We start from the raw sequence: 26,924 nt of genomic DNA, 5'->3' as shown, positions 1-26,924 counted from the left end.
GCATCACCAGCAGTGCACCTTTCTCTGACAGCTGTCCCGACATTGAGGATAATCTGAACTGATATTTGTACATAAAGAGTCTGGATAAAAGGGAGCTGTTTAACAGAAATGCTAACATACAGTTGTATGTAGGTTTGACCACCCCCCGTCAAATTACGTTTTGTTGATTTTAAAGTAAACACTTTCTCTATATAACACTTAAATATGGTACTTTTCTGCAAATGTCAGTGCAGAATTTCTACTTATTTGCCTTAAAACATAAAACGTGAAATATAATCAAGAAAAACAAAATGTAATTGGACCTGCATGGTAAAGTGTATTTTTTCCTCATTATTGTGATATCGAGTTTCTGTGATAAACACATTGTTAAGAGTTGTAATGACCAAATGATCTCAGAGATGTCATTCTGTTGTTGACACAAACCTTTAGAAGCCTAATGAGAGCGCGGGATTGAACTCTGCTCTCCCACACAGAGGATGAGTAACTTAACCATTCAGCTATACAGCCAATCACAAATCACAGCAGCTCAAACTCTCCTCTATCCTGAGATGTTCAAGTTTTGCATACAACTGTGTGGAAAACCTTTTGTTTCTGGCATATGTCAACAGTAAAATATAGGCACTTATATGTCGCTGCTGTCAGAACAAAACCTTGTATCTCCAAAATGGTAACTTTACAGGAGAAGGAAAAAACCTACTTTACTTTCCATGTAAGCCAATGAAACCAGAATTTTTTCCAAGTAATTCTGGGTCGTTTCTTTTGCCTTATTCATCATGAAATGTAAATAAAATGTAAAGGACGACAGACACGTTCAAACTATGTCAAAAACTGAAAATTCTGATTTTGAGGTTTCGTTCCAACAGAAGTGATATATGGATTTTTTAATTTTTTCTATTTCAAGTATTCATGTAATATTTGAAGGTTTGCTGTTGAATTTTGGGGTATTTTGAATAAACAATGGCCAGTATTTCATTAAAAATTATTCAATGAAATAAAAACATAGGTGTTTAGTTTTTTACTCCTAGTGAGACGCCAGCAGCTGCATTCTGAACCAACTAAAGCTGTTTGGTTGTCTGTTTTGGGGGTCCAGTTAGGAGACCATTACAGTGATCAATCCTGCTAGAAATAAAGGTGTGGATGAGCTTCTCCAGGTCTGCTTTAGTCAGAACATCTCTGATCTTGCTGATGTTCTAAAGGTGATAAAAAGCTGATTTAGTAACTGCTTTGACACGACTGATAAAACTGAGATCATCAGTACACCAAGGTTTCGTACTAGTTCTTTAGATTTCAGAGATTTTAGAATCCAGATAGGTGACTTGAAGGACTGAAGGAAGTTCCACCTCAGCAGGAGTTCAGCAGCCCCTCCCTAACAGATTTCCCCATATGGAGTGATTTATTGCTTCACCTCCACCCCATTCCAGTGACCCCAGGGAGCCCCCCCCTTTTACTGCTTTTCACCTCATCCTCTCCAGCCAGTAAAGAGCTCCCTGTGTGGATGTCCTGTCGCCCCCCATTGTTTAACCCTCGCACCGCCCACAGCACCGCAGCGCTGCCCTGTGCCGTTCCCACAGCCGTCCTCAACCCTCAGCAGTGTCCTTCAGCGGCTGCTTTCACCAGGCTTCCCCAAACAGTCCAACACTGCTGATTTAAAACTGAACCGAAGAGCGAGGCCCCCAACTGTTGATGTAAAAATGCCCGCCATGTTTCCAGCAGGGAGATGCAGTGGAACGCTTCCACACAGGCACTTGCAGTCAAGCTTGCTGTTTGTTTGGACTGTGTGAACAGTGTTCCTTGGTTAGGAACTGCCTGATATCCTGATCCTGCACTGTTGGAAGTAAAGGTTCTGTGCCGGACCATTTTCGTTCATCAAGGTACAAATAGTGTAACTGTTCCCTCAAAAGGTACAACAGTGGTTTTAAGGTACCTGCACAGAACCTTTATTTCTAACAGTGCAGTTCCTTTTCTAAAGAGTTTGCACTGCTTGGCTATTATTTTATTTATTGTATTGTTTGTCTGTCATTATTAGCAGCTGGTGTGGCAGGAAAGACATGAGTGTCTGTGAAGAGTCGGACATCAAAACAGGCAGATTCTGCACTGATGAGGTGCTAGACGATGCTCTGATGTTGATTTCCCTCGTTTCATGTGAACCGTCACAAAAATGTTCCCACCAGAAGTGAACTGAACCAGGGCTCATCTGGAAGTGAATCGAGACCCTGCTATTTTTGCCGAACCACCGTTCAGTGCGCACCCGAGTTCTTCGGGGCTACAAGTTTTTCATAGCATCCCTCTGGTGCAGTACCTGTCTGTACAAAACCAGCGCCTGAGCCTCGAACATGAGCTGAAATAATATTTACCATCTGAATAACACTCACTCACTCATAATAATAATAAAAAAAAAAATATATATATATATATATAATTATATAGAAAGCAGCTTTACTTTGATTAGCTTTCAAGACTGAATCTTAAATTTTCCCTGTGGTTTCTTCTAATTAGTTTACTGAAGGTTGAAACTGATGTGGGTTAAATGATATTCTCATTTAACATATTTCTTATATCAAGAATTTAATATTTACTAGTTGAAATTTATATTCACATGTGAAACTGAATTTCTGAGATGAAGAAAAATAGAAAATAAAAGCCAAACGGCCTGCCGCAGTAATTAGAATCTGAGCAAGTCAATTAAACTTTTGATTGTAATAAAAAATATGTTTAGTTTACGTTAGTAAGTATTACTGTAATTACAAAGAATTGGAAAAAGGCTTGAATAATACAACAGTCTTGTTATGGTACTTGTGTATATTTTTCCCCACAATGGTATAATAATAACAACAGTAATAACAGACTGTTGTAACTTTTTTGTAACCAACTCTGTTCTTATCACCCAGGAGATCAGCTACATGAGCAGCTACTGTGGCAGGTAGAACACACTCAGCCCGAGCTGACAGACTGATACTCCTCAGGTGTCGTTTTCCACACAGCTGCCTGATCCCTGAGTAAGTGATGCCATATGGAGCCGAATGGGTGGGACGGAGTTTAACACTATTAACAAGCTGAACTCCTGCGTTATATACCAGTGTGGTCACCGAGGGGTTAAGGAAACATCTTATGCAGAGGTGGTGTTAGATTACTCCTTTCAAAATAAGAGTAGCTGTGAGACGTGATGTGGTATTAGGTGAGGTAGCTACACAAACGAAGGAGCCTCTCTTTTTTATTAACAGTAAGCCTGAGGATGATGACTCTGCTAAACCATCCAGGCCCTCCGAGCAACACCAACAAACCCAAAACAAACTCAAAAAGCCACTCGAGATAACTTTAATATGAAATAACAGGAGCTCCCAAAACTAGAGGCCAAACTGATTAAAAGCTCCAGAGAAAAGGTGTCTCCTAACAACCACCTGGAAGAGCTGGTCGACCCCAAAACTGCCCCCATCAGATAAACAGCACTTAAAGCTTTCATCTCTGAGAGAGAGGAGAAAATCAAGCTGATCAGATCTGAAAACATCCACAGGTGTTTCTGTCCATCCTTCCACTGTGAGAAGACGACTCAGCGCTGTGGGTCTGAAAGGATGTGTAGCTGATCAAGAAGAACCTCACTGAGAAAAGGAGACGGACACATCAAACAAAGAAGCTGAAAGATGGACTGACCACCCCAGAGTCCAGACCTCAACACCACTGAATGTGAAAATGATCAAACAGCTTCTAAGACTGAACTTTGGAGGTGTGTCTGCAGATTCTTTGAGGAACTGAAAGTGAGTCTCCTCACTGGAATAAAGGTGAAGAGTGACTCTCTGACTCACTCAGCTGAGAGTCGATTTAGCTGCTGAGGCCTTTTTGTTAAACGTGCTTTCTGCTATTTTTCTGATGCTGTAAAATGAATAACTTGTACTTAACCCTTGTGTGGTGTTGGTGTGTGTGTTACTCAGTGGTCTGCTGGACCCACTGCATTATTGTTTATTTGAATCAATACAGCCATAACAATTTATGTAAAAATACCCGATGTTTAAAATATCACAAGTGTCCAGTGTAGCATTCTCCTTTAGCAGCTGTAGCCAGTCAGCAGCCTGTCCATGTTGTCCACCCTCACACACACACACACACACACACACACACACATATACAAACACATACACACACACACTAACAGCAGGCCATGTAGGAGGAGAACAGAGTGAAGGACACAGCACCTCCACACTTTTACTCCCCGTGGTTCACCCAACACCACATGTGTAATATAAATGTGTGGGGGGTGAACAGAGTGAAGCACTGAAAATGGGTTATTTTATATGTTCTTCACAGAAAACGAGCAAAGACCATTTTTTTGGCCAATTTGATGCAAACAAGTAAAGTTTAAAAACCAGAAGTGAACATATAGTACTAGTATAGTGATCTAGAGAAGGTCACTAATAAGATATGAGATCTGGTAAGAGACTCCTCTGTAGAGACTCCTCTGTAGAGACTCCCCTGTAGAGACTCCCCTGTAGGCTAAACTATTTATATATATATATATATATATATATATATATATATACTCATTAATATTTAGCAGTGGCACAGTAAACGAGTAAGAATGTGAATTTGTGCGACTTACCTGTGTGTCTATGATGTGGAACATGTCTGCCCCATTGGCAACCAGTCTGTTAGGTATCCTTATGTCTACAGTGGAAGCAGGCAGCCTGCTCGGCCCGTTATTTATCACCTAGAACAACAACATAAGGGAAACTGAGTTATTCAAAGCTTTCTGTGTTTTATTTATTTGAGTTCTGAAGATGCTCCACCGTAACATCATGATATTGTACTGCATCTATTAGGGGCTGCACAGACTAGTCGACTTTACTGCTCGGCGAAGACGCTTTAATCTCGATGTCGACTAGCCGCTGATCACGTGATTATGACCCCAACAACGTGGACGCCTCAGAGAAGACAACAGGTGAGGAGCCTGGTGATTTCGGAAGGCTAGCAATGCGATCAAGGGGAAAGGGCTGAAAAGGACGCGTCATGCTCTACTGACCTGTGGTGCTGACCAAATATCAGACACTGAACGTTGTTATCTCTGGTTTCCTGAAGACTACAATAAGAGTCCTGTGTGGTTGGAGAGGGAGCATAACGCCCTGTAATCCTGCACAGTTTGAAGTCAGTTACTCTTATTTTCATTAATGTAGTTTATGTTAAGTTTGGGGGGAGGAACATGACTGAAACCCCTCCTTCTTCCACTCTAATGACCTAAAAATTCACATTCTCACTTTCTGTTCCTGTGACGAAGTGTTTGCAGTCCCCTCCGCCTCCCCATCTCCTCCCTGTTCCTCAGTCCTACATCAGTCCTACTACAGCTATGAGGGGGACTGGCCTTCTAGCTACAGGCAGAAGCTGCCCAGAACTCCAGCCCAAGTTCTCAGAGTTCTCCCCCTCCCTCAATCAGTCTTCCCTCATACTACCACCACCATGTTGAAGGCATGGTCTGATCTCACAAACAGCTCTCTAAATCTCTCCGGCTCTCCAGACCTCCATCACAGGCAAGCACCTCAGCAAGGCCGCCTAGGGTGCGCCTAAGTTGGATACAAATTAGTGAGATTCTGGGGTCCGTATGTCCGGCTCCCTCAAGGCCAGCAATGCCATCCAAAGCATATTGGAAAGGGCACATCACGCTCTACTGACCTGTGGAGTTTGGCTTTTTTTAAGGTCGCTTGTTGCAAAGCACTCCCTTCTCCTGATGTTTTATTTATTAGTGATTGGTCAACGTCAACTCGACTCTCGTCACATAACTGTCTACTTTAGAAAGTCTAAAGTTGTGCAACCCCTAAAATCAATAAAACACTTTAAACTTTCATTTGAAATATTTACAGCTCGTACACAAATCCTGTTTCCGTTACATTCAAACTGTGAACTACACTAAAAACATGGTTGCACACCTGGAAGGTGAAGTTGAGGGGCTGAAAGTTGCACTCCAGGTCCTCCAGCTGAACGAAGCGAGAGGCCTCAATGGAGTTTCCGTACACAAACGAGGAAGGATTGACGACACTGCAGAGACAAAGAAATACAACGACACCAGTCTCTTACTGCTCACATTAAAGGGGAATTCCACCAGATTTTCAAAGTTTCTACATAGTGAAATGGTTAAGATGTAAACAGAGTCGTTCAGAGTGGTTTGGTGTGAAACGCTCTGTTCTAGAGAAACTTACTGAGTCAGAACTGTTCACAGTGGTGGTGATAGGAACCAGACGTCCACCTCTAAAAGCTCCCTCACAGAAAGTTCCTACATGAAATGGTTATGAATTCACTGCCTGATGACTGAGACACTGTTTTATGATAGTTTTGAGAACTTAAACTCCATTCATGGTGGAGGGATACATGCAGGGCGCTGTGAGACAAAATAGTCCCCAAAGAAAACTTATTATTTCAGATTTTCCACTATTTTCCATCATCAACATTCCATATAGACTCAGAAGACTCGTGTAGGTTCACTGGTGGTTCTGGATAGTAAATAAAATGTCTATATTGTGTCTGGTTCCTATCACCACCACTGTAAAGAAATCTGTTGGTTAAGTTTCTCTACAATGAACCATTTTAATGAAGTTTGTTTACATCTGAATTACACAGAAATTTTGAAAAAGTGGTGTAATTCTCCTTTGAAGTAACTGATTTGATCTAATATTGCCTGTTTGATGCTTAATGTTCCTAAACTTGTAAACTACGTTTAGTTGTACATTTGTGTTTAGGAATCTAAAAAGGAAACGTGAAGCTTGTAAATTGACAATAATTCTTAAATCTTAGATAAATTTACTGCACTCTTAAAAACTAGGTTTCCTAAAAGGTTCTTAATGTGGACATACGGTTCTAGGAAAACCATTAACACTTTAATAAAAGGCAGCATCTGTGAGGCTACCATGACAACTGATATAACCATGACAACTCATATAAACTTACATAAACATTTTGATGTCATTACTCCTCAGCAAGTGTTAATGATATCTGACGCTTGTTGCAATAAGCCTTTATAAATGTCTATGTATGTTAATGCATGTTATTGTTAAAAAGGCTTATATACACACTTAAAAATGGTTCTTCAAGGGTTTTAGTAAAGAAATTGGTCCTATATAGCACCTTTTTGAAAAGGGTTCTAAATAGCACCAAAAAGGTGGAACAAGCTTGACATCGTCACAAAAGCAGAACCCTTTCGGTGTTTTATAGAACCATTTTCAAAAAAGGTTCTATACAGGACCATGCACAGCACATTCTTCATCAATGCAAACAACCCGTTTATCATGCGAAGGGTTCTTTGAGTGTTCATGGTTCAATGTACACTACTGTCTTTACTAAAGAACCCTTGAAGAAACATCATCTTTAAGAGTGTAGGTGTTATGTAGCCTTATTAACGCTGCCCTACATTAAAGTGTTACTGGAAACATACTTAAAGGGCCCATGTGCTCCTTTCTTCTTGTATTTAATCTTTTATCACCTCTGTGAGGTTTTATTTACCAAAAGCAGCCATAATTAATTTTTAATAAACTTTTCCCTGTTTTTGTTACTGTCTTTAAGACTGATACGTAAATGACCTCATTCAAAAAGCAGTCCAGGCTGAAACATTCATAACTTCAGTGTGAGTGGGCGGGGCTAAATAACTATAGGCTGAGCAAGCGAATATATGCAAATATGTTGGTTTGCGTGACATCACAAAAACAATGAGGTCAAAACAGGCCATATATGGACTGTATGGGCTGGAGAGTGGACACTTTTCAAACATTTAATTTAAAAACCGTGAGGAAAATTCACTTTTTTTGATACGAGCCCTTTATTCGGTATAGAAACCATACATGGGGGTTCTTTAAACTTCAGATTGTTTACACTTGTACATGCACCGAAAGGTTCTATAGGGACTCAAAATGGGTTTTTCTAATTAATCATCCCCAAAGAACCTTTTCTAGAACCTTTATTCTTAAGATTATATTTGTAGACTATAGAAATCAGCAATAAAGTAATTAATAGTTTATAGATCAACAGGAAAAAGGTGTAATATATTGGTGTTGAATAGGAATGAACTGTGCATTAATGTTCACTCCCATTCAATGATTTACACTGCAAAAAATAATCTCTTGTCAAATGAAATGATCTTAAATCTAGTCAACATAAGTTTTACTTAATAAATTTTACTTAATAAAAATAATTTATTCAGTAAAATTATCTCACTATACTGGCAGATAATTTTCAAGCACATTTCTTCCTTATCTGCCATTATCTGAGATAATTTTACTTAATAAAATCACTTAGAACAAATAGAAAATGTCTAGAAATAAAGTAAATAATCTTAAATTAAGCTCACAACAATCTCAGCAGGAGAAATATTAGGTTTATCCCCTAAATTTAAGATAATTTCACTTGATAAGAATCCATTTTTTGCAGTGTAGCTTTGCTTAATTACAAGATTTGGGTTAAACTCTTACCCGGTCACAGTTGTGTCCACCTCATGCACCAGTGGGATGGACAGTTCCAAAGTGTTGTCATGTAGTTTGTGCTCTGGATTCGCGCTAAAGAAGCAACATTCAGTGTCAAACTTGCAGTAATATTCATAAATATCCTTTTACGAGTTATTTTAGTGAGTGACCGGCCTTTTGGCCTGTAAATCTACACAATAAAGCCACAGAGACGCCTCACAGTGCTTTACATTGTGCTTCTGCAGCCCACTGGCCTCTGTAGCGTTAGTATAAATGTATGTGCCTATATGTTATTTCAGTCTCTACTGTAAGACACTGAAAATGCATTAGTGGAGCTACAACAGCGCCTTCTCATTTACTGTGTAATACAGCTTTATGAGAAAAGAAAACACATCTGGACGGCATTAGTACAAAACTGAGACCATTCAGGTTCTCTTAAAGGGGCCAAATAGAGAATCCAGCTCATTAGGAACGAATATAAACATTACAGCGCTCAGTAAATGACGAGGGCCGTGTAAAGTCACTAAATAAGTTATATAAATTTATATTAGACCAATATAAACACTCACCTTCTGGCATGTACTAAAAATAGCAGCGTCTCGTTTTCACCAGACAGATGACTTGTGTCAAACAGCACGGACAGATGGTACTAAACGAGGAACAAACAAACGCACATATAAGAAAAAAGCCATGAGATCCTAACACTGCGCTCATATCTGTTCATATCAACACACTTTACACTGTAAAAATGATTCAGTCTTTTAGCTTTAAAAAGGAAGTAAACTTGCTGCCTTAAATTCAGTTCACTGAACTTCTAATAGTAACTTAACAGATCAATAATCTGTATTTTACATCCTGTAAACTTATTATTTGACCTCAGAATTTTAAGGCAACGACGTTACTTACTATTTTTAATTAAAACACAATAATTTTTACAGTGTACACTTCAAAGGTCAGTTGTTTTATTATTGAATTGTATTTTACATACAACATTTTAGATGTAAAGTTTATTAAATAGACATCAAAATGTATTTTTATGTATATTTTGCAATATTTCAAACATTATCCGGTATTAATTATTGTAATTTATACACAGACTGGCCACTTCATTAAGTCCATCTCCTTGTTTCTACACTCATTGTCCATCTTATCAGCTCCACTTACTATATAGGTGCACTTTGTAGTTCTACAGTTACAGACTGTAGTCCATCTGTTTCTCTGATACTTTGTTAGCCCCCTTTTACCCTGTTCTTCAGTGGTCAGGACCCCCATGGACCCTCACAGAGCAGGTACTATTTGGGTGGTGGGTCATTCTCAGCACTGCAGTAACACTGACGTGGTGGTGGTGTGTTAGTGTGTGTTGTGCTGGTCTGAGTGGATCAGACACAGCAGTGCTGCTGGAGTTTTTAAACACCTCAGTGTCGCTGCTGGACTGAGAATAGTCCACCAACCAAAAATATCCAGCCAACAGCGTCCTGTGGGCAGCGTCCTGTGACCACTGATGAAGGACTAGAGGATGACCAACACAAACTGTGCAGCAGCAGATGAGCTATCGTCTCTGACTTTACATCTACAAGGTGGACTGACAAGGTAGGAGTGTCTAATAGAGTGGACAGTGAGTGAGTCTTGCCGTGTCTATTCAATATATCTAATATTTCTCATTTAGAGCTGTGAGGATATTCAAAGATTATTTCACTTATTTTTAAACATTTTTACTTGTTTTTTTAAATGATCTCACTATATTGGCAGATAATGTTGCTGGTTTCTAACATATTTCTTACAACAATAAAAATTATCTGCAAATACAGAGAGATAATTTTACTTGATAAAATCAGTCAAAACGAGTAAAATTGTCTAGAAATAAGATAAATATCTTAATAATAAATAATAAGCTTACAACAACCTCAACATGAGAAACATTAGATGTCTCGATTAGACTGAAGATTTAAATTGCCAAGACATCATTTTCTCCAGTGTGTAAGCTGTTTTTATTTATTTGTCACACTGCAAAAATGGTCCTTGATCTTAAATATAGTCAGTAAATCTAATATTTCTCCTGGTGAGATTGTTGTAAGGTTAATTTAAAATTATTTAACTTATTTCTAGACATTTTTTACTTGTTTTAAGTGATTTTATTAAGTAAAATGATCTCTCTATAGTGACAGATAATTTTGCTTAATACAATGACCTAAAACAAGTACATAATAGATAATCTTACAGTAAGTGCACAACGAAAATGCAAAATATTAGATATTTTGACTAGATTTAAGATCATTTCACTTGACAAGAGACCATTTTTGCAGTGCAGTGCTGTTTTAACTTATTAAAAGCAGATTTTATCAATAATAAAAGTGTATTTTCTTTATTTTCTTGTAGTTTTTATGTTTAGTGTGTTTATTCATAAGCATGAATAAAAAAAAATAAAAAGTGCATCATTAGTGTGGACATTTATGTTTATTTTCTCTGTGTTTCTGTGTATAAGAAGTGTAAAACGCCCCTGAGTTTCAGTCTGGGTAAGAAAAATGACTAATTCGAGCCCTGGACGGGGTCAGAATTCAACAGAAACACTGAAGGCACCGAGGTAAACTAAGTAAACTAGTTCTTGGTGTCTGAGGTGACAGCAGGCTGAGTGCCCACCTTGGTCTGCGCTCTCATGAAAGGAAATCCCACGCTGCACTTGAGGAAGTCCAGCTGAACCAGCTCACAGGAAATGCCCTTCTCTTCCTGCAGGAGAAACAGACATGAGCGAAAGCAGAGACTGAACTACAGAACAGGATCTGAGCAGCGTCAGCGCTGAGCACAGCACTCCGAGCTACTGCGCTCGGCCTCAGTGAGCAATGACTCGAGGCTCTGACTGAGGCAGTGATGAGAAATGAAACTGCATGTTCTGTTGGACATCTGGAGAAAATGCAGCACTGTGCAGAAATTTAAGTTACACTCTAAAAAGTCACGGTTCTTCAAGGGTTCTTCAATTCAAATCAATCAAATCAAATCATGTTTATTTTCACATCACATTACACAGGTGCAAGGTGAGAGACAATTTTAGGTGCGTAGCCCCCTTGTAAAATTTATATATATATATATATATATATATATATATGAAGAAAACAGAAATTTGTATACATTGACTCTAAATATATACACATATCGCTGTTGTCGGAATAAAACCTTGTATCTCCAAAATGGTAACTTTTCAGGAGAAGGAAAAAACCTACTCTACTTTTAATGTAAGTCAATGGAACCAGACGTCTTTCCAAGTCATTTTAGGTCGTTTCTTTTAGTCCATTCATCATGAAATTCACACACAATGTAAAGGGTAACAGGCATTTTCAAATCACGTCAAAAACTGAAAAACTTAGAGATACAAGGTTTTCTTCCAACAACAGCGATTTTATATATATATATATATATATATATGTACACTAGTATTATATCTACAATGTACAGTTGTACAGTAATAAGGAATAAAACTATGAAATGTACTGTTGTACACATTTCCCTATGTGCAGTGAGTCTGAGGTAGATAATAACTGAGATGCAGGTAAACAGAGGATGGAATACTGATACAGAATCTTCCAGATTATACAGGATGTGGACAGAAGATGTACAAGATGTCAGTCTATATGTGTAAGTATAGATTTGCTAGATTGAAGGTGCAGTGAGATCAGAGTAAGTTAAGGTGTGGATGAGGTGAAGATGAGGATGAGGTGAGGGTTCTTTAGTAAAGAACATGCTTCTATAGCACTCTTGAATACTAAAAAGGGTTCTATATAGCACCAAAAAATGTTCTTCTAATGTTCAACGTCAAGCTTGTTACAATACAAGAACCCTTATAAGGTGCTATATAGAACGATTTCATAAACATTCTATACAGAACCATCTACAGCACATTCTCCATCAATCTGAAGAACGCTTTCATGATTTAACCATGAAAAGGGTTCTTGAAGTGTTCATGGTGCTATAGAATCATGTTCTTTACTAAAGAACCCCTGAAGAACCATCTTTTTTAAGAGTGCACCTGAAAAAATATCACAATATGTCTTTTTTTGTATTTTTATTAACTTCAATATAATCACAGCATAAAAATCATTTAAGCCCTTGTTTGTGAGGGAAGGTGCTCCGTGTGTAGAAAGCTACATAAAAAAGGAAAGAGAAAAGGAAAGAGAAAAGGAAAGAAAGAAAGAAAGAAAGAAAGAAAGACAGAAAGAAAGAAAGAAAGAAAGAATAAAGGAAGTTCTGCTTCAGGCCTTTACAGAACTGAGTGAAGCCATACAGTTTATTAGCCTGTTAATATTCACTTCATATTGCAGGAAAATGTGAGACTACGAGGTGACCGATTATTTTTGTGCTGGCTGTCGTAACATTTGAATCGTCCAGTTTAAAATCTATTACGATTCACTATCGTCAGTCAGCTCGATCCCACAAATCCAGCAGTGCAGTCACTCTTAAACTTCAGACCTGCAGGCAATCGTGATATAAAACTAGAGCTATGAACTCACGAACTGCTCTTCATAACATTCAAACACAGCAGAACATGAACGAAAACACAGCACTCGCGCTCCTCTGCAGACGTGCTCACACGGCCGCACGCACACGGAACGCAGACACGTAAGTGTGCATATGCAAAAAATGGACAGTAACCTGCAGACGGCGTGTTTGGAAGCTTGTCCAAACACGGCGTAACTTCTCCGGCTGGACTGTGTAAACAGCAGGGCCCTGACCCTTGCAGGAGTGAGCATTCCTGGAGTGAGAGTTCATGGATCTGGCCCTGTGTGCATGTGTGGGGGGAGTGGGGGGGGCGGAGGAAAGCTGAGAGCCATCAGCGCTCTGACAACAGAGCTGATAAAACAGACGAGCTGGCGCTCGGGGAACGCCGCGCTGGGGAAGGAGCTCCACGTGAGGCTCGAGCCGTACGCGCTTTCCTCTTCCCCAGTTTACACTGCAGCTATTCTTAGCCCGGCTGTGGAAATAACAGGAGAAACAAGAGCAGAGCTGCAGGAAAATATATCAATAAATAGTCTGAGGAAGATAAAGGGGCGGTGGAGCTCTGCGTGTTTATGAAACATGTATTCCTCGCAGTTGGCGGCGCTTTAGGAAGGACACGGCCTCCTCGGCTCAGTATATTTGACTTGGTCTGCATGTTTGCTCTGACACTCTTGCTTCCTCGCTGCTTTGCTGTGGATCGTTCGGCTCCCTCAGGGCTTTTTCCAAGGTCAGTCCCAAGTGGACGAATGTCATACACCTTCACTGAATCAGCCTGACCCCCTAAACCTGACCTGCTCCCACTGACCTGACCTGTGAATCACAGCATTCGTCCCAAACTGAGCTCTTTACAGGGATGGGTTCTTGTTATGTGACCACCTAGTGACCACCTAGTAAAATCAATCTGTTACATGTCTTGTTTGTCGCAGTTAGAAAAAAGGTATGGAAAAAAGTATCGGGATCAAATCTAAGGTATCGGATCAGCACCAGTGTTGAAATTTTGAAACAACACCCAGGTTTACTGGTGCTCCAACAAAAAAAGTGATAGGTCGCTGGTAAACACACTGCAAGAACTGGTGAAATGATCCTAAATTTAGACAAAATATCTAATATTTCTCATTTTAAGATTGCTGTAAGCTTATTACAAGATATGACTTATTTCTAGACATTTTTTACTTGTTTTAATGATCTTAGTAAGTCAAATGATCTCACTATATTGGCAGATAATTTCGCTGCTTTCAAGCGGATTCTAACAGCAAGCAAAATTATTTGTCAATTTAGTGAGATCATCTAACTTACTAAAATCACTAAAACTAGTACAAATTGTTGCCAAAACATGTATATATCATTCAGCATTAATGGAGCCTTCACAGATGTGCACTTCACCCAGGCCATGTGCACTAATGCCCCCCTATACCATCATGAATACTGGCTTTTCAACTGTGCACTGATAACAAGCTGAGTGGTCTTTAGCCCGGAGGACACAGTGTCCATGATTTCCAAAAAGAATTTCAAATGTTGATTCATCAGACCACAGGACACTTTTCCACTTCACCTCAGTCCATTTTAAATAAGCTCGGGCCCAGAGAAGGTGGCAGCATTTCTGGATCCTGTTTATTTATGTTTTCGTCTTTGCATTTTAGAGTTTTGACTTGCATTAGTGATGAACTGTTTTCACAGACAGTGGTTTTCAGAAGTGTTTCTGAGCCCATGCAGTGATTTCCACTACAGAATCATGTCTGTTTTTAATGCAGTGCTGCCTGAGGGCCCAAAGATCACGGCCAGCAAATACTGGTTTTTGGCCTCGTCCCTTACATACAGAGATTTCTCCAGATTCTCTGAGTCTTTAATGTTATTAAGTACCGTAGATGATGAAAAGTAAAAGTTCTTTACTATTTTATGTTGAGAAACGTTATTCTTGAATTGTTGCTCTATTTGATGGTGCAGTCTTTCACAGAGTGGTGAACCCCTCCTCATCTTTACTTCTGAAAGACTCCGCCTCTCTGAGATGCTCTTTTATACCCAATCATGTTACTGACCTGTTGCCAAATAACCTCCAGCTTATTTTTTAGCATTACACAACTTTACCAGTCTTTTGTTCCCCCGTCCCAACTTTTTTGGAACGTGTTGTTGGCATCAAATTCAAAATGGGCAAATATTTTTCAAAAAACAATACAATTTCTCAGTTTCAACATTTGATATGTTGTCTTTGTACTATTTTCAATTAAATATAGGGTTTAAATGATTTACACATCATTGCATTTTGTTTTTATTTACATTTTGCACAGCGTCCCAACTTTTTTGGAAATGGGGTTGTAGATATATCAACTAAATTTAAGATACTTTCACTTGACAGGATATCAGTTTTTGCAGTGCGTGTAATAACATCTCATTTAATCATAATAAATGCTTCAAACTTAATTAAATTAAGATGAGAAGCGACAATCGTTTATTCCAAAAGCCTCATTATTGCTATCAGCTTGCTAATGGTGCTCAGCTAACATTAGGCTGTAATCAAAAAATAACATTTAACTAATAACATTATTAGTCTTTTACTTCTTAAGCACCTAATTTGCCACAGACAAAAGAAACAGACGCTCAGCTCTATTTCTGTTTTGATTTGTCTGCTGCTGTGAATTTTTCATTTTTGATTAATCGACTGCCCTTGTTTTTGTTTGTGTTTTGATTCCTCAATCACAGAACGACTTTGAATGACTCTGAGTGCTTTGATTGACTACTCTCTGTCTCCTCAGCCTCTCTTGGAAGAGTCTAATCCTTCAGCGACTGCACTTCCCCTCCACCTCCTGCAACGAAGGGAAGGAAAATATGACCTCTAGCTCTAATTAAAGCCCTGCAGTGGCCCTGAGCAGACCCACAGAGCCGCTATGGAGCTTCTGGGGTGGCTCCAGCTAAGCACGCGGTTAGGGTTGCAAGAAAAACAGAGAGACAATAGAGCCCAGTATAAAAGAAGAGGAGCGCGAGAGTTCACACGTGGCCCTGCAGAGGGGGGGAAAGCCCCCGAGGGAGACCCTCAGGCCCGACCTCCGCTGTGTGAGAAGGTTCATATCAACACTGCTGACTCTGAGCCGACCTGGAGTCATTAGAGGGTCTTACTGCACCTACAGTAACACAGCAAACACAGTGCTGACTCAAACACCCGGTCTCAGCATCGATGCCTCACCAGCTTCTGGATGGGTCAGACTTTCTACAACAGGAGTCTCAAACTCAAATTATCTGGGGGCCAATAGTCAGGTGGTCTTCTACAAGGAGGGCTCAATAAAAAATACAGAAAAAACTACATAAAGTTTTTGTCTAACGTTTTAACTAAAATATCAAAATTTTATGAAAAGTATGAATTTTAACTACATAATATGTACCTTTTCTGTTAAAACTGATGGAAGCTTCATTACTGAGTGAGGAGAACATAAACAGGCTGAAATATGCTGAGTGTTCTGCTGTGAGTCGCCTGTAAAGCCTGAAATAAACATTTAAAAGTCAGAGGCGTCGAGTTTTTCACACCACGTCGTACGTCTTTACGTATTAACGTCACACACAGACTCTAAAAGAAGGTCCGGCTCGATGTTTCAGACTCAAATGATCTGAAAATCAGCATCATACTGATGAAGATGTGATGACTATAGTAGATAATTCACTCACATCCTCAGAGACGCTCCTTCACCCCGTTTAGACTGAGTTCTTCTGCACACTGTGTGCAGTTACACATTTCTACCAGAGAGGTCTCCAAATCTCCAAATCTTACACAGAGCAGCTTTAAGAGCATCTTAGTCAATGTTTATAAGCAATTCCTCTGTCACCACAAACTACTACAACAATTATTATTATTAGTAGTAGTAGGAGACTTAAAAAAGCTGGTTCTTCAAGGGTTCTTTGGTAAAGACGGTGGTTCTGACACATGAACACCCTTCACATGCTTAAATGGTTCTTTGCATTGTGAAATGTTTCTTCAGACTGATGGAGAATGTGCTGTATTTGGTTCTATACGGCACCAAAAAGGGTTCTTCTACTGTTACAAACTTGACATTGTAATAACAGCAGAACCCTTTTTCGTGCTACATAGAAATATTTTCAAAAAGATTCTGAATAGAACCACATCTAGCACATTCTCCATCAGTCTAACTAACCATTTCACCAAGCAAAGAACCATTTAAGCATTAAATGGTTGTTTGAGTGTTCATGGTTCTATACAGACCCAGTCTTTACTAAAGAACCCTTAAAAATCCTCTTTTAAGAGTGTCCTAGTAGAAACACACGTGTAGTTTAATAAATATTGTAGTGTTCAGTTAAACTTACATTTAACAGTTGAATTATGAGACTCTTATTATGAAAGCATAATAGTGAAGTTACAGTGAGTGTTGGTAAAGTAAAGCTGTTAATTGTTTGTTCTCAGTGGATTATTTTAATAAATCCATTCATTTCTTAATTGTTCTGCTCTGAATCTCCTGCTGAGTCCTGAATGAATCAGGTTTAACTGACTATCAGTCTAAATCAGAATAACAGCTGAGTCAGTCGGAGCTGAACTACAGTCAGTGTTCAGCGTTTGTGCTGCGTCAGGTTGGAGTCTGAATGGTTCCTCTTGTATCCAGCGCTTTGTTTCTGCTTTAACACTGATTTTACAAAGCTTACGTTGTGGAACCAAGTCAATTCCTACCCACTGACAGTGGTGGACAGTAACGAAGTACATGTAATCTGTTACTGTACTTTAGCAGTTTTTTCCTGTATCTGTACTTTACTGAAGTTTTTCCATTTTGGGCGATTTTTTCCTTTCACTCCACTACATTTCAAAGTCAAATATCTCACTTTTTACTCCACTACATTATGAGAAATCTGTCATTCCTTTTGGTTTGTGTGTGAATAAAAACGTTACGTCAAAAAGAAAGAAGCGCAAAGCAAGAACACCAATCAGGGCACAGCGGTCACTTTGTTTTGAGCTTGTTTTGACCTGTTGGTCATACCGACCCAGTGCAGCACACGGTTCAACATCAGTGCAGCAGTGTAAAATTCTGGGAGAGTCTATTCAACATAAATGATGAACTAACCTAACTTTGTGTAAACAGACCACAATATAGAAATATGTACACATATGCAGTTGAGACTGACGTGTCTTTATTCTGAATTTATACAAACAATATTTCATTTTATAGTAAATTAGTTTTGGCTAGTTTATGTTTATGAACAGAGACCTACAGATGCAGTTTAGTAAAGGAAACTCATTTGTGAATCTGAGTTTTTATTAATCTTAAACTTGTAACTAAGTTGCAAATAAATCTTAAACTGAAACTTTGCTTGTTTGTAAAAAGTGATTTCAGAGCCACTCAGTTCTACCTGATGGAAACTGTTTGCCTTCAGCGTTTTGTGCTTATGATAATTTTAATAGACATCAGCGTCACTAATTGATGACTCTATTAAAAGACTGGTTTACCAAGAGAGACACTGGAGTATTTTCACCTAAAATGAGTTAATGAAGAGAGTCTTGTTATAAAAATGATAATAGGACATCAGAGCCATAATTAATCTTTTAGTGCTTTTACTTTTGATACTTAAGTGCATTTGAAGATGAATCCTTTAGTACTTTTACTCCAGTGGAGGTCTAAAGGGAGGAACTTCTACTTTTACTGGAGTAATATTTTACCTTGGGTGTCTCTACTTTAACTCAAGTACATGGTTTGTGTACTTCGTCCACCACTGCTGTCCTGCTCTACGACAACCATACGAGCCCTGCTTTGTGGATTGTGACTGCAGGAGCAGATAATGAAATTATCCAATGAAATTCAGCACAGTGCAATTCTTTAATAATGAACTGAAGAAACAAATGACTTTAGGAAGAGAACAGCAACAAACTCTCCTGGTAATCCATGAACACCAGATGTGTCGAGGTTTTCATGCTAAATTAAATTTCTCTCTCTTCATCCGGTTGAAGAGGTAAACGTGTTCTACATTCCTCCCTAAAGCCGCTGAGCAGCTTGGCAGATAAGGCCAATCTGAGTTGACTGACACTGGATATCCTACACAGAGACTATCTCAGTCCTATGTTTCTGTTTCCTCTGTGAAGGGAAGTCTACACATTGTTGGATTGTGAGTAAGACCGGTCTGGTCAGTGTCTCAGCAGGGTTACTTCACAACCCGTCCAATCAAACAGGAGGAAATGTTCTTACTCATGCTGCTGATAGTGGCAGAATGCAATCTGGCAGAGAGCGAAAAAACAACTTTTGGAACCTGCAGCAGGCACTCAGGTCAGCTTTTTAGAGATGCTACAGGGAGATTCACTCGAAAGAGGCCCCGAATATTCTGTAATAACTCTCTCTAGGACAAAGCAATCTGAACGAAACAACGTGCAATGAGCTCCTCAGTATATGGAGCTTCAAACAAGCCAGGATCCACCTGTGTCGGAGTGATGAGGGAGGCGCTGGACAGCCATCGCCATGTTTAACCTCCGCTTGCAACTTCTGGGTGATATTTAACGTTTGTGTTTCTCCATTCAAACGTCATTTAAATCAGAAACAGAGAGTAAAGTTATCACGGCTGTCTGCAGCTCCGCTAGGGGGCGACTGTTTACCTCTCTCTGTTAACATCAGCTAAAGTTATCTAAAGACTAGCACTGATCTCATCTGTGTTAATTAGCTGATGTCGTTACTCTTCTATGATGACAAAGATTTTTTTTTCTCCTCTTTAAGAAACACCATGGGATCCTTTACCCACCCTGACGTGAAGAGTCGTGGGCTTCTGTGCTGTTAAATGCTCTGAGAGACTCCAGAATAGGGAGAGGGGCTGAGTATGAGACAAATATAAATGTCAGGAAAACACAAATTTGGTGTCTTTCCGGCAGTTTGAGTGGGACCAGGGGTTCAGGGGAAACACGTTTTTCTCTTCCAAAGTAAGTAGAGTAACTTTAGCTGTCTTTCACCTCTAGTTATGTTCGTGTGGACCGAAGCCAGAAATTCGGTCCCAAACACGGCGGCCACAACAGAAAAAACTAAAACTCTAGGATAATGAGACAATTTTACTTACTACAGTTACTCAAAACAAGTAAAAAAATGTCTGGAAACAAGACTAAACTAAATCCCATACGATGGAGTTTTTATCTCAAGATAGATCTATTGCATATTTTTGTATATTTTTAGTTGTATATCTGCCTGTAGATAGTTTTTTGTATATATTCTTTTTATACTGTATTACCTCTCTCTCTCTCTCTCTCTCCCTCTCTCTCTCCCTCTCTCCCTCTCTCTCTCTCTCTCTCTCTCTCCCTCTCTCTCTCTCTCTCTCTCTCTCTCTATCTTTCTTCAAGGCTGTGATGTAGATTCTGTGAAGGGTTTTATATTTTATTGACTGGAGTTCTGAATTGCTAGTCATAGTGAAGATGTCATTACATATATTTAGCCAGTTGAGCCTGTATGTTTCTTTTAAATCCGAGGTCTGTTCTTCAACTGGGATTGAAACAGTGTTTTCCTTTGACCCTATGAGTTTATATGTTTGAGATATTTTCTGAGGTTTAAGGCAGTGTGGTCTTAGGCAGAGGGGGGCAGTGTGATTACAAAGTCTTCTGCTATTAACAGTTTCCTTTAGAACATTGTGGAGTTGTATATACTTAAAGGGACAGTTGTCTGGTAGGTTGTATTTTCCTTGATGTCGTCGAAGGGCCACCAGAGAATAACTGTGCCAGATCCAGTTCAACCCACATCAGTGACTCTGTAGCCCCTCCTGTTTCCTGCACTTCCTCTACTGTGTTTTTTCTGCTGCTTTCACAAAACATGTCAAACCTTTGCTTTTTGACCAGATACCAGATAACAAACCAACAGAACACTATCCGTATGTGTGCGTCCGTCACTCACCCTCTGCAGGAAGTTGATGTAATGAACCTCCCTGGAGAAATTTAGGTAGATGTTGGTGTCGTAAGCGTCATCTCCAGCGTTTGAGATGGTTAAGTTCAGGGAGACGTTCTTCACTCCTCCCAGAGCGAGATGAGGCCTGACGTGATGTCTGGATGGAAAAGACGATGAGGAAAGAAAGTGGGAGCAAATTAAATCAATTATCTTTTATTCTTCTTCTAGTTATTCCGGTGAGTTTAAGGGCTCAACAGACTAAACAGGAGCCTACAGTCGTGTGCAAAGGTTTGTGCACCCCTTGTCAAATTACATTTTGTTGATTAATACACAATTACTGTTTATACACGGAATTTAACGAACTGGAAAATAAAACAGTGGCTTGGGTTATACAAAACCTTATCACCATGATGGACTAACAGCATAATTAAGTGGTTGAGATGTAAACAGAGTCTTTCAGAGTGGTTTGGTGCGAAACGCTCCGTTCTAGAGAAACACAGTGGTGGTGATAGGAACCAGACGTCCACCTCTAAAAGCTCCCTCACAGAAAGTTCCTACATGAAATGGTTATGAATTCACTGCCTGATGACTGAGACACTGTTTTATGATAGTTTAGAGAACTTAAACTCCATTCATGGTGGAGGGATACATAATATGCAGGGTGTTGTGAGGCAAAATAGTCCCCAAAAAAAACTTATTATTTCAGATTTTCCACTATTTTCCATCATCAACATTCCATATAAACTCAGAAGACTCGTGTAGGTTCACTGGTGGTTCTGGATAGTAAATAAAATGTCTATATTTGTGTTGTAGTCGTGGCGACCCCTGGTTCCTATCACCACCACTGTAAAGACATCTGAACCATTTCACACCAAACCACTCTGAATCTCTCTGTTTACACCTCAAGGACTGAATCATTCAGAAATTTTGATATTTGATTGATAGAAACTCTTTATATTCTTTTTTTATTTCTCTCTCTCTCTCTCTCTCTCTCTCTCTCTCTATATATATATATATATATATATATATATATATATATATATATATATATATATATAATCGCTGCTGTCGGACCAAAAAAGAAATGGCCCAAAATTATTTGGGAAAAAAGTCTGGTTCCATTGACTTACATTAAAAGTGAAGTATGTGTTTTCCTTCTCCTGTAAAGTTACCATTTTGGAGATACGAGGTTTTGATCGTTTTGATGCGATATGTATACATACACATTACACATCACACCTACAGGAGCTTTTATGACTCCCATTCTAAATCCATAGGCATTAATATGGAGTTGGTCCCTCTTTGCAGCTCTAACAGCTTCCACTCTTCTGGGAAGCTTCTACAAGATTTTGGAGAGTGTCTGTGGGAATTTGTGTCCATTGATCCAGAAGGTGAGGTCAGACACTGATGTTGGACGAGAGGGCCTCGACTGCAATCTTGCTCACTGGGGTTTGGACTCGGATTATCTGCTGCTGTAAAGCATGTTGTAAAATATAAAGCTGCCCTGTAAATAAATCTTGAGTTGACTTTTACAGATCTCGCTCCAAAATGCTCACCGCTGTCACGGTTTGCAGAGCAGGTAACTGATGACTACTTGGTGTTTAGCTAGTCTTGTGGGGCCAGAGGTGATTTGTGTTGAGAGAACACTTTCAGGGACAGCTTGTTAAAGTTTTGGTGTTGGATTGCAGTGAAATACACCCCGTCTAAACCGCGGCCCAGTCCAACTGTTTTCGGCCTGTGGGCTGCGGCCCAGTGGACCGGTGGTGCTGCAAAACTTCATCATAATATAAAGATTTAATCAAGCTAATGACTTTAAACGTGACAGTTATTACTGTTGTGATAGCGGTCTACAGTCTCATCCACTTTCAGCCCAAAATTTTTAATGGTTGTTTCCAGATGTTCTCATTACAACATCACATCTGGCCCAGCATGGCCAGCATTTAGCTCGATAAACAGAAGTTTGTTTTCTGATTTCGATTTAAAAACATTTAATTGTTCTGTTCTACGCTCGGCTGATAAAATGGGAGGTGTGAATACCCACTGAGAAGAACTTTGAGGCTGTGGCCATCTTATAAGGGTTCCTCAAGGGTTATTTAGTAAAGGGAATGGTTCTATGAGATTTATATAGAACCATTTCATGCTTAAATGGTCCTTTGCATGGCGAAATGGTTCTTCGGACTGAAGAAAATTGTTCTATATAGCACCAAAAAGGGTTCTGCTACTGTACAGTAAAGAAAATGGTTCTACATACAACCAGGATCACTCCAAGAACCATTTGCATGACTAAAGGGTTCTCTGCATCATGAAACGGTTCTTCAGATTGATGGAGAATGTGCTGTAGATGGTTCTATGCGGATCTTTTTTGAAAAGGGCTCTATATAGCACCAAAAAGGGTTCTGCTACTGTAACAATGTTAAGCCTGTAACAATAGAAAAACCCTTTTTGGTGCTGTATACACACTTGGCTCTTCAAGGGTTCTTCAGTAAAGAAAATAGTTCTATATAGAACCATGAACACTCAACCCTTTGCATAATTAAAGGGTTATTTGCATCATGAAATTGTTCTTCAGGTGGATGGAGAATGTGCTGTAGATGGTTCTATGTAGACATTTTTAAAAGGGTTCTATGCAGCATCAAAAGGGTTTTTCTATTGCTACAAGCTTGACATCGCTTGACATTTGTTTCTATATAGAACCACATACAACACACTCTCTATCAATCAGAAGAACCGTTTCATGATGCAAAGAACCCTTTAATCATGCAAAGATTTCTTATAGTGTTCGTGGTTCTATATAGAACCATTTTCTTTACTGAAGAACCCTTGAAGAGCCAAGTGTGTATACAGCACCAAAAAGGGTTCTTCTATTGTTACAGGCTTAACATTGTTATAGTAGCAGAACCCTTTTTGGTGCTATATAGAGCCCTTTTCAAAAAAGTTCCACATAGAACCATCTACAGCACATTCTCCATCAGTCTGAAGAACTGTTTCATGATGCAAAGAACCCTTTAATCATGCAAATGGTTCTATACAGAACTCACGGTTCTAAACATAACCACTACCCTTACTAAAGAACCCTTGAAGAACCATCTTTTTAAGGTTGTGGCCCAAAACATGCATCAGTAACTCTGTGATTAAGCGTGCGAGGCTGAGATTGGCTAAAATAAACATAAATGCTATGGTTCTGTATAGAACCATGAACACTCAACCCTTTGCATAATTAAAGGGTTCTTTGCATCATGAAATTGTTCTTCAGGTGGATGGAGAATGTGCTGTAGATGGTTCTATGTAGACATTTTTAAAAGGGTTCTATGCAGCATCAAAAGAGTTTTTCTATTGCTACAAGCTTGACATCGCTTGACATTTGTTTCTGTATAGAACCACATACAACACACTCTCTATCAGTCTGTGGAACCGTTTCATGATGCAAAGAACCCTTTAATCATGCAAATGGTTCTATACAGAACTCATGGTTCTAAACATAACCTCTCCCTTTACTAAAGAACCCTTGAAGAACCATCACTTTAAGAGTGTGGCTCAAAACATGCAGCAGTAATTCTGATTAAGCGTGTGAGGCTGAGATTGGCTAAAATAAACATGAATACTATTCTAAATGACTGGTTAGTAGAACCGAGCGGTTGTGAACTCCTGCGCCTGCGGAACAGCAGCCTCTCTCTCTGAACCACGAACAGGTGAAGTCCATCAGCCGCAGCGACGTTTAAACAACGCGATGTGGAGATGAGTGAGCGGGTGTAAGCTGCATATGACTTCAAATCTTTAACAAGCCAAACTCCTTAAAAAGACCTCCTTAAAAGAGGGGAGATGGATGGGATCCACAGCTGGTGAGAGCCAAGCATGTGTCAGGGCTCCAGCGTCCACACCCACATCGCCTCAACCTTCATGACGTCAATGTACAGCAATGGGTCAGCGGGCAGCGGCCAAGTACAATGAGAGCGAGTGGGCAGGGAGCGGAAGAACGGACGGAGGGCTTTACCCAGATAGAAGCAGCTTCCCATTCAGCCTCAGGTCAGCAGCGCAGTCGTCCGACAGACAGTTCTTCTCAAACCACGTCTGTGAAGAGACAGACACAGTACAGGATGTTTACACAACTTAAATGTCAGTGTGACGAGAGCATACTAGAGGGCGCTGTTGTGCAAGAGTTTAGACGCTGTGGTTGGACTGTGCATGAAACATTTCACTGATCAGGGAGGAGCACAGCCCTCGCCTTTAAAACAGAATTAATTCAAAGTCATTTTTAAAAACAAATATTTCTGCATCGTTAAATAGTCAACACAGAGCGGTTTGGAGTGAAATGATCCTAATCAGAACTGTTCACAGTGGTGGTGATAGGAACCAGACGTCCACCTCTAAAAGCTCCCTCACAGAAAGTTCCTACATGAAATGGTTATGAATTCACTGCCTGATGACTGAGACACTGTTTTATGATAGTTTTGGCCTGAAATGTTTTGATTTTAAAATCCATTCACGGTGGAGGGATACATGCAGGGTGTTCTGAGGCAAAATAGTCCCTAAAGAAAAGGTTTTTTTTCTTTGTTTAAAGATTTTCCACTATTTTACCATCATCAGCATCACATATAAAACTTGTGGGGTAGGTGCACTTACAGTTTTGGATAGTAAGAAAAATAGAAAAGTGTTTGTGCAGCTCAAACAGTCCGTAGGCGGTTGCTAAGGTGTTGCCAACTGGTTTCTATGGTATCCCAGGTGGTTGCTAGGATGTTGTCAAATGGTTTCTATGGTATCCCAGGCGGTTGCTAAGGTGTTGCCAAATGTTTACTATGGCATCCCAGGCAGTTGCTAAGGTGTTGCCAACTGGTTTCTATGGTATCCCAGGTGGTTGCTAGGATGTTGTCAAATGGTTTCTATGGTATCCCAGGCGGTTGCTAAGGTGTTGCCAAATGGTTACTATGGCATCCCAGGCAGTTGCAAAGGTGTTGCCAAATGGTTTCTATGGTATCCCAGGCAGTTGCTAAGGTGTTGCCAAATGGCTTCTATGGTATCCCAGGCAGTTGCTAAGGTGTTGCCAAATGGTTTCTATGGTATCCCAGGCAGTTGCTAAGGTGTTGCCAAATGGTTTCTATGGTATCCCAGGCGGTTGCTAAGGTGTTGATAAGTGGCTGCTATGGTATCCCATGTAGTTTGCAAGGCTGTTGCTAGGAGGTTGTCAAGTGGTTGCTGTGATATCCCAGATGGTTGCTAAGGTCTTGCTAGGTGGTTGCTGCGGTGTTCCAGGTGGTTGCTAGGGTGTTGACTCCAAAACAATGCTATCTTAGCCAGTGAAAACATCTTAAATGTAGTCAAAATATCTGGTATTTCTCATTATGTGATTGTTGTTTATACATTCTAAGATTATTTAAGCTGTTTCTTGGCATTTCCTTACTGGTTTTAATTTCATTTCACTGGTGAAAGTGTCTTATTATTCCACTGGTGGAACCTTTTTACTTGTTTCAAACATTATTTCTTGAAATAAGCAGTAAGTTATCGTTAACTACTATTATTTCTCAAATCCAGTAAAATGATCTGCGACTGAAATAAAAGACTTTTACCAGATAACATGACTTAAAACAAGTGTTTAGAAATACATTCAATAATCCTATTATATGCTTGCAATAATCTCATAATGAGAAACTAAACTAGATTTAAGATTTTTTTTTAACTTGAAAAATTGCAATCTTTGAAGTGTTGCTGGCCTACTTGTATTATCATAATATAAGCTAGGTGCACAAACCTTTGCCCACACTGTTCAATCCTATTGAAAAAAAAATGTCATTTAAAACAACCAATCAAAAATAAGAAATTCGAACAGTGTTGATATGTTGAAAACTGCAGGCTGGGTTAGAGGACAAAAGCACGAAGGCACAAGAAGACGAAGAATATACTATCAGGTAACAACAGTATTGGGCATTGATGATTGCTGACCATTGATAACCACACTCCACTGTAGTCATGGCGACCCCTGGTTCCTATCACCACCACTGTAAAGAAATCTGAACCAATTTCCATCAAACCACTCTGAATCACTCTGAATCACTCTGAATCACTCTGATTACACCTCACACACTGAATTCTGCTGTTTTTTTATAATCAGTGTAATTCCCTCTTTCAGGTACTTGTAAACGTCTTCCAACTACAATTACAATCAGCTAGAATGTTTTTGTTG

General features: G+C 39.5%; 1 protein-coding gene across 2 annotated transcripts in view; it reads right to left on the bottom strand.

The window, feature by feature from the left end:
• itga9 (integrin, alpha 9) overlaps positions 1-26,924 on the bottom strand; it is a 163,021-nt gene that overhangs the window by 24,158 nt on the left and 111,939 nt on the right. For both annotated transcript variants that reach the window (XM_036573623.1, XM_036573624.1), the window contains 7 exons: positions 24,741-24,817; positions 20,759-20,906; positions 11,067-11,153; positions 8,999-9,078; positions 8,439-8,522; positions 5,910-6,018; positions 4,592-4,699 (listed from right to left, as the gene is read on the bottom strand). In XM_036573623.1, coding sequence (XP_036429516.1) covers positions 4,592-4,699; positions 5,910-6,018; positions 8,439-8,522; positions 8,999-9,078; positions 11,067-11,153; positions 20,759-20,906; positions 24,741-24,817 — 693 coding nt within the window. The remainder of the gene's footprint in view (positions 1-4,591; positions 4,700-5,909; positions 6,019-8,438; positions 8,523-8,998; positions 9,079-11,066; positions 11,154-20,758; positions 20,907-24,740; positions 24,818-26,924) is intronic.

Source organism: Colossoma macropomum, unplaced genomic scaffold (genome assembly GCF_904425465.1).
Source record: "Colossoma macropomum unplaced genomic scaffold, Colossoma_macropomum, whole genome shotgun sequence".
Lineage (NCBI taxonomy): Eukaryota > Metazoa > Chordata > Actinopteri > Characiformes > Serrasalmidae > Colossoma > Colossoma macropomum.
Note: the sequence above shows the minus strand (reverse complement) of the source record. Positions and strands in the feature narration are given on the sequence as shown.